Consider the following 9,201-nt stretch of genomic DNA (forward strand, 5'->3'; position numbering starts at 1 on the left):
TTTTTAATATTTATTATATTACTATTACTATTTATATTACTATTACTATTTATTTATTATTATATTATTATGATTAATGGCAATATTAGGGTATTAATATTTATTATTATTATTATTATTACTATTATTATTATTATACTATTATACTATTATATTTATTATTTTATTAATATATTCATTTTTATTAATATTATTAATAACATATTTATTATTAGTATATTAATTAATTATTATATTACATCTATTATTATTATTTATATTAATTATTATTATTTATAATATTTATATTATACTTATCATATTTGTTTTTCAGTTATTATTATTATTATTATTATTATTATTATTATTATTATTAATATAATATATTATTTAATATATTATAATATTATTTATAATATTATTTATATTACTAATATATTATTATTATTATTATATTTATTAATATATTACTATTTTATTTTTTATATTACTTATTAGATTATTATTATATTATATTGATATTTTATTAATAATAATAATAAGGAATAATATTATTATAACATTTATTATTATTATTATTATTTTTATTTTTATTTTCATTTTCATTTTCATTTTCATTATTATTATTATTATTATTATTATTATTATTATCTTTTTAGTTTTATTTGATTGATTGATTCGGATCGATTGATTGATTCAATTACATTGATTGATTGATTCGATTCTCCGTTAAGTTGATTGATTGATTGATACAATTTGATCAAAAAAAAAATGCGCTAACTCTTACATTAAAAACATAATGACAACGAATTTCACCCACACAAACTCAAACTGAATAATCCGTTTAACGATCTAAAATTGATTACTCATTCACCCCGAATACGAAGGGACAAAATCCAAATATAAAGGTGGTCGATACTTGCTTGCTGGGTTGGTCGGCTCACACATTTTCACCCCCTCCCTCTCATCAGAAATTGGATTTTGTTGGAACCCTAGTAATCTGAATTCAGTTTCGAAACTTCGATTTTGATCATGGCGTTTGCTTCTCGATTTCTCTCCAAATCCAAACAGGTATCTCTCCATTTGATCTACTTTTTCTCTCGATCTACTCATTCACAATGCGATTTTTATTATATGAGAAGCATCTCGAGCAATGTGGTGTAGTTTTGATCTGTTAACATCCCTTGTGCTTTTAATTAGCTCGTTATTGATATATGTTACATCATTGTGATAGATTTATTACTTTTAGAAATTCAGTTATATTATTGTATAAAGATTCGTGTTTTAGTGAACATTGAATTTACATTTTCGCGAGATTGGGTCGTATTTTGTGATTCAAGAAATTATAGTTTGAGTTATTGCTATTCAGCTACAAGACTGTTTCTACATTTCGGCCATAGCACAACAATGTAATGGTCTTTCATGTTACCACAACCGCGACATTAGGTTGTATTTCGCTAGTGGGTCTGAAAATGTGTGAAACGATGCAGAGTCAGCTTCCTCTTTCTGCTGTATAGAATCAGTTATAACTAACTCAATAGTTTGTTATTAGTTTGTTAGAGAGGTTTGCCATCATTCATCATAAGTCATCAATGTCTCAAAATGTGTTGAAAGGTTGATGTTTGAGATGCTAATTTGTCTGCTTTCTGGCATGATATTAAATTAGGCTGGTGGATAGGAAGATTTGAATAGGATTATTTTCGTGTGAGTTTAAGTACTAGTGTTGTTTGCTGAGTCTTCTCATATTGTGTGAAATAGTGCTAGTAGAACCTCATGTTTGTTCCGCTTATGAATTTACCTATTGGTGGTTGCAGCTATGCAATGCTCAGATTGTATTACCAAAGGACCGTGTGATTGCTGTTCGCTATTTTGCTGCTCCTCCTGCTCCCCCTGCTCCCAAAGGGCTCAAGGGAGATGGTGAGTGGCTTGTTATATATTTTGTCATAACGTGACATTGGAGAATGAAAAGAAATTGAAATTGTGTTTAAATGGAGTGCAATGAGACACACCGATTGAACAACTGCGGAGCATTATATGGTCTCCATTGTGAATTTTCTTTATTCTTTCTCCTCACCTCTTCCACTCCGCCTTTCTTTAGAATGCTGAATATATAAGAGTGCACGAACCGTTATGAAAAGCTGGTTTCTTTCTGTGGTCGGGGAGCGTCAATGACTTATTTGTGCATCATGTCTGATCCAACCACAGCAGTTATGTTACTGGATAAACTTAGCGAACCGTGTGTTAAGTGCACTCTTTCATGTACTCTCTGTCGGTTTAGGGTGCCCATAATCAGTTCGTGCGTATGCATATGTGTGTGTGTGTCTTAAGCCATTATACGTGCTATGAAACAAAAGTACAGCCGTTGCATCTATTTCAGTTGCTTATATTGATGACATAGTAATATGCCTTATTGATCTTACCTTTTAATTGTCTCTGTGACATCGGCATGGCTCAAAAGAGATGTTGAAGGGCATTTTTCTGGATGTCAAGAAGAAGTTTGATGCTGCCATTAGTGTTTTCCGTCAGGAAAAGATCACCATCGACCCTGATGACCCTGCTGCTGTACAACGCTATGCTGATGTCTTGAAGATGGCACGAGAGAAGTATGTCTTAGCCCCCGCCCCCTCCCTCACATTATCTTAGATTACCATGTACTCCTACCTATACTTCGAACTTCCCCATTTTTCAAAATTACATTTTGAAAAACGGGGGTAATTCTAAAGAGTTAGAGAGTGTATAATTCATATTCCTGTGTTCCCAACTTGTTTATTTTTCTTGTTGATTTTTATGCCTAGTTTTGTACTCTCTGCTTAAATATAATGGGAGATCATGCAATGAGACTTATGAGAGTCATCCGAGGGTTGAAAAGGGTTCTTATTTTACTTATTTTTCCCTTTTTTTAAACCATACCGGGTAATTATGTTTTTTGATATTCTGATAGCAGTATAGCAGACTGTCGTGCTCACTTTGATTGTTCTCTTCAGATAACATGTTGTCTTTTTGTTTCGAACTTGAAAGATAGAAAAATGTTTTGATTATCATACTTTAGTTAAGCTTCTTATTCATTATGATTTTCCTTCATAAATCATAATAGGTTTAGTACTTAGATAATATTGATAGTTTTTTTTCCTTATATTATGTTGTACTTTTCCTTTTCTATATTTTCGCTTTTTGTGTGTGCGACCACCCATGCATGGTTCTAAAGGATGATTCATGTCAGCCGACCCCAATCATTTTGGGATTAAGGCTCTGATGTTGTTGTATGTTGTTTATGATGCAGGGCTGGGCTCATGAGCGAGTCCCAAAAAATTAAACGTACAATTGAAACCCAAACACAGGGTATTCCCGATGTTCGCGCTTATCTTTTGAAGTTGCAGGAGATCAGGATCAAGTGAGTTTGCTTTTATGAAGTTTCGACTTGTCTGTTTAATAACCAACTTCCCTTATGTCCCTAATCAAAACCATAATAATACCGTGTGCCTCTAAAAAATGTCTATAAGGGGCAAGGGGCAGAATGGCGATGTACGTTGCCTCAACACTATGCCAGATTCGTTTTTAGATGATCCATTATGAAAATTGGCTAAATTGCATCAAGAATGATATCAAACACCTTCCCCAACAGAGTTGTCGCGTTTTCTTAGGTTCCATTATTGCTATACTGGTTGTGCCCTAATATAATTATCCGGCGGTAGTCTTGTAGGTGATTCTTATTTGCTTGATAATATTGTGCAGTAAGGGCCTACCTGATGACATCGGCATAGAGGCGATGATGTTTGAAGCCTTGGAAAAAGTTGAAAAGGAAATTAAAAAACCTCTCATGAGAGATGATAAAGAAGGAATGGCTCGTTTAACGGCTGAGTACGATAAGGGTAACAAGAGGTAAGGTGCTTTCTTCATCATCTGCAACCTTTTACTAGGTATAATTCATATGTTAGGATTGAACTTCTTTTAGGTGCTATTCCAAAATTCCTTCATTCTTATATTATCATAAGATAGTTTGGGGCTGAATAGACTCCTCCCTCCCTCCCTCTCTCTATGATGTCTTTAATCTCTTTGCCAAAACACGTCATAACAGTCCACAATATTAGAACAAGTAGTGATGTCAGCATATTGACAATTATTGGAGCAGTTTTCCATATCATTTTTGAGTTTCTGGTCCTTTACTAACGTGATTTACTGGAAATGAGAATATAGCAAATCAACTCTTTCTTCATATAAAGCAATGTGGAAATTAAGGAATTAGCATTAATTGGTACTCCCTCCCATTCTAAATGTTCTTCTCGTTTCATATGGGCACGATTCTTGGTCCTTGTTTGGATGAAGGGATCTGGAGGGAAAGGGAGGGGAGGTGGAGGAAGGGATACAAAATATCTTGTTTGGATAACAATAGGGGTAGGAGGGAAATGGAGGGGGAGGGATTTGGAGGGATCCATTTTCCCTCCTCCAAGCCTAATCAAAATCCTTCCACCCTAGGGAAGATTTGGAGGGAAAACTCCACTTCCCCATTCCCCCTCCCTTCCCTTTCCCTCCACTTTTGATATCCAAACACATCTTTAGATATTTGAAATCCCTTGTTTGGATAGTAAATAATAAAGGTAGAAAGAAATGGAGGGGGAGGGATCCATTTTACCTCCTCCAAGGCAAATCAAAATCTCTCCACAATAGGGGAAAGATTTGGAGGAAAATTGTATCCAAACATCCACCCCCCATTCCACCTCCCTTCCCCCTCCCCTCCCTTTCCCTCCACTTTTGCTATCCAAACACACCCTTAAGGAATACTTCCTCCGTTCCATTGATTTCTTTACGTTTGCTTTTTCGGCACTATTCATTAATAAGGAAAATCTTCAATACAACTTCTTAAATTGTCTCACCGAGTGCATTATGAATATCAAATTTTTATAATTTTTAGTAACATGTAACTAAATATATGAACAAAAGAAAATGTGCATTGATATGTGTTTAAAGCAAACGTAAAGAATTAAATGGAACGGAGGAAGTATTATATAAAAATCACTAAACATGAACTTGAGAAATAGATAAAACAAAACATGATTTGATTAATGAGATTATCCCACCAAAGCCATCACATGAGCATGCATCTCCACCATCAGCCGTTACCGCCGCCAAAACACCGCTCACCACCGCCGGGCTCAACAAAACCACTGGAGTACCGCTCACCAACACCAGATCACTTACGCCACCCTGGAGCATCAGTTACGATACATAGGAGGCCTGATAATATGTTATAGAGGTTAGTTTTTGATGGTTGTAGATATGGCAAATAGGAAATTGAAGGGAGATGGCCAAGGAGTGGTCAAATGAGGGCGCGGTGGGGACAAGTATCATGGTCGAAGGACGGATAATATGTTAGAGGTTAGTTTTTGATGATTGTAGATCTGGGCAAATAGGAGATTGAAGGGAGATCTGGGCAAGGAGTGGTCAAATGAGGGCGCGGTAAGGACAAGTAGTATCGTGGTCGAAGGACGGTCGTCGATAGAAGGTAGTGAAGGAGGTTCGTGGTTGTCCATGGATATGCTCGTCTGGTGTAGGTGGTCGGAGATGGTATGGTGGCCGACTGCTCATAGTAGTGGTGGTCGGTTAGTCAAGATATATGTCAGTTGGTGGAAGGGGGTTGAGTCGGGGGTAAGGTGGGTGGTGATCGGTGGCTTGGGTGGTCGGAGGTAAGGTGGGCTGTGGTTGTTTATTGGCGGTAAGAAGGTGGCTGGTGGGAGGGATTAATGAATTACCTTAGGTTTAGTATTGGTAATTTTTATAAGTTTGCAACGATTAGAAGGATAATTTTGTAATTTTATAATCAAGAGCACACCATATGAGGAATGAAAAGCAGTGGGAAGAACAAATAGCGTTTCCAAATATAGAAACTGTGAAGAACATATAAAATGGGCGGGCCTCGGGAGTATGTCTTTATGGCTTTTACTAGTTTGTGCTCTGCATCTGTTATGGATACCAGTAATCAGTTGTCAGTACTATTTTATCTCTTAATTTTTGCAAGATCCCTTATCGACACTTACTTTCTTCGGTTATCCTAAGATTCTTGTTAATTCTTCTTCATGATCAATATTATTGGATCAAACAGGCTTGGAATTAGCAGAAAGGATTTGCCCAAATATGAGGAGAAACTGGAGCTTGCAATCGCAAAAGGTCAGCTGATAGGCTTGAAGAAGGATTGCGTTGATGCCATGGAAGCTCAAAAGAAGAAGTATGTCTGCTGTGTTCCTTTGATACATGACATGCCTTCTGTAATTCTGTTATACTTCATAGTAGCCTGCATAGTTATTTCTAGATCTCTTCACTCCAGTTTTATTGCTCCGGCTCAGATAAAGTTTCAGATAGCCATTTTTAGGTTGCCCTAAAATATTCTGACCACAGATTGTTTTTTGCACAAGTATTCTATGAAGTATAACATGTTTTGACTGACTATGCCACGCATGTTAGTCTCTGTATCTGATACAAGGAGCTCCGCGCTGACATTGTCTCTACCTGATTACATTATATTAGTGCTGTGAATGATATGTTTCATCCATCTAAAAAGCCCTGTCTCTGACTTTTTCCCCTCTATTATACAGGGAGGAATTCAAGGATGAGGAAATGCCAGACGTCAAGTCGCTGGATGTCAGAAACTTTTTGTGAGATTTGAGCTTCATGTTAGATGGGTCGTCGAAGAGAACTCGAGAGTTGCCTGATGCCTTTACTTTGTATTGCTTGCAATCTGGCACTGCGGAAAATATTTTCCAGTCTCCCATTTTGCTTGAAATAAAAAATTAGAATTTGAATGGATGATAACGAAAAAAGTGCTTTTTGTCATGTAATTTTTGCTACTTATAATGATCACAATGGCATTTGATGTCTGTCTTGTTTGTGAAAAGGAATGAATGCGTATAATTTTTACCATATGGCTTGTACGTTGGAGAGATCTATATTTTTAGTTTGTCATGTACGTTGCAGAAATCAATTACTCCGTACTAATCATCAATATTGTGCAGCAAACTAACCAATGTAGATCCAAAAAACGTATTTTGTTATTTCTTCAAGTGTATATCACACTATAAAGGGATGAGTGCTCTTGAGGTAGTGGGCGTGGCCTTGAACCTTTTACCTATTTTAATTACACAGTGGAATTTTATGTATCACGGTAAACTTCTACCCCCTCCATCTGATTTAATTCTATATATTCGATTCGATTAAAATACATCTCATATAATCCACAAATCAATCAATATCAATATATATATATATATATATATATATATATATATACAGCGGGGATCCGGTGAGTCCGGGGTTTTAAATGAGTCCGTCCTACCAATTAGGACCGTAGGATCTCAATAAATCAACGTCCATGATTTACCCAAAATTGAAACAAAAAACACGCGGAAGTCAAAAACATTAATTCTTCCTCATTTTATACTCTCTCTTTCTCTTTCTCCCCAACTCCACATCTTCATCCCAATTTCAAACAAAAATCAGGAAAAAAATGGCGAAGGCAGGCGTAAATTGGTGCATTTATGGTCAATAAACATAGAAGAAGATCAATCATGTATATTTATTATTCTTTCTTTGAACTTTGTGATGAATCATATGGATTCAATTCTCGCAATTATTGTATATCGATGTACCGCAAAATTCTTTTTTTTTTTTATTTCTTTTGTGAAGATAAGGAATTGAGGTTATGCTAGTGTTAATTATTGTTCTTATTGAATTTTAGTTGGTGATATCTTTGAAGATTTATCTGATTATATTTTAGTTAAATTTATGACTCTAATCTGACATCTTGACTCATAAAATTAGGCTTTTATTGTCTAGATATGTCGCATCGCTAATAACGCTTTACCACTTGGTGAGATTTTGTTGATGCTGAAAGGAGCCTTTTGTGACTGCTTGAATGTTGAGATGAACAAGATACCCTGTTATGTTTTTGCGATAAGCTGAATTAGTAATAAGGCATTCTGGAGAGAGTTGTCTGGTACATGTTTATACTTATTGTAACACATGTTTGTAGTTATTGTAACAAATGTTTATTGTTATTGTAACACATTTGTCTATTGTCTCCGACTCTCTGTATGTTGTTATTATAACACATTTATCTTTTGGCTCCATATTCTACAAGAATACCGTCATTGTAAAACATAGTTGTTTATTATTGTAACACAAATTTGCTTTTATTATAACATATATTTTACTTCTATTGTTATTGTAAGTGGTGCTGGTAACACAATTTTTTTATATTGAAACACAAATTACCTATTAGTGTAACACTTATTTGTGGTTATTGTAACAAGATTATCTTTGTCGACTATTATCATATGAGTATTGTCATTCTAAGTTTGTATCACATAACTGTTGTATTGTAATGCTCGAAATTGTTATTGTAACACATACGAAGTATATCTTTGTCCCTTTATATATTTTAGGACATGGGGATACGACTCATATGATAAGTATTCGAATGAAGCTTGTATATTGATTCACTTTATAAGTATCTATGTTATAATATTTTTAAAACCATCTAGCTCAAATGGTAGAGCATTGTGCAATGCACAAGATGTGGGTTCGACTCCCACATTGGTTATTAAATGCTAATGTTACTTTAAAGAATAACTAGTGTTACTCTAAAGGTAAACTCTTTTGTTAATCGGGAACTACTAGTGTTTTGTGTCCCGTCTAGTTGAAGCCAATTCGATAAGCCATGCATTTGAGCTTACAATAGACTAGAACTAGTAATCCTACATTGAAAAGCCCTGAACTGTTGTCACACACATGCTTACCTCTAAACCTCTGTTAGCTTAATGTTAGGATATTGGCTCATGAACGTTAGAATTGCATCCTCGAGCCTGATCATGGCCTAGTTGTCCTTTTGTACGCCCGAGTACAAATACGACGAATTCATCATCAATGATGCTGCATTGCTCCTGTTATGAGATGTTCTGAACTAACGACCTACCTTAGGTGAGACCGTCCTACCTTTATGAGCCGTTAGACAAACAAAGATGGATATTGCGGTAAATGATAATTATGTTAATGCCTTGTCCGAAATCTTGATGAATTCAAATATGACCCAAAGTCTGATTTGATTTGACGTTAGTATTACCGGATCCTAATGGACCTTATCTAGTTATCTCTAAATGACTATTTCATAATACCTGCGAAACATACATGAACCGACACCGACCCAAACGACAGTTTGTTAGTTAGAGTTACTGT

General features: G+C 35.1%; 1 protein-coding gene across 1 annotated transcript; it reads left to right on the forward strand.

Annotated features, from left to right (window-relative positions):
- Nucleotides 1-883: 883 nt before the first annotated feature.
- Nucleotides 884-6,891, forward strand: LOC141586857 (putative ATP synthase 24 kDa subunit, mitochondrial). Its single transcript, XM_074408253.1, has 7 exons — nt 884-1,050; nt 1,794-1,896; nt 2,438-2,582; nt 3,260-3,370; nt 3,712-3,858; nt 6,077-6,199; nt 6,567-6,891. The coding sequence occupies exons 1-7, from the start codon at nt 1,012-1,014 to the stop codon at nt 6,628-6,630; spliced, it is 732 nt and encodes a 243-aa protein (XP_074264354.1). The 5' UTR covers nt 884-1,011; the 3' UTR covers nt 6,631-6,891.
- The last annotated feature ends 2,310 nt before the right edge of the window (nt 6,892-9,201 follow it).

The sequence above is a fragment of the Silene latifolia genome, chromosome 6 (genome assembly GCF_048544455.1).
Source record: "Silene latifolia isolate original U9 population chromosome 6, ASM4854445v1, whole genome shotgun sequence".
NCBI lineage: Eukaryota > Viridiplantae > Streptophyta > Magnoliopsida > Caryophyllales > Caryophyllaceae > Silene > Silene latifolia.

Bases quoted from the DNA above. Each gene is read 5' to 3' on its own strand.
- LOC141586857 (XM_074408253.1), top strand. From the start codon at position 1,012: ATGGCGTTTGCTTCTCGATTTCTCTCCAAATCCAAACAG. The intron at 1,897-2,437 runs GTGAGTGGCTTG...ATGGCTCAAAAG, and splicing joins CAAAGGGCTCAAGGGAGATG to AGATGTTGAAGGGCATTTTT. The intron at 3,371-3,711 runs GTGAGTTTGCTT...AATATTGTGCAG, and splicing joins TTGCAGGAGATCAGGATCAA to TAAGGGCCTACCTGATGACA.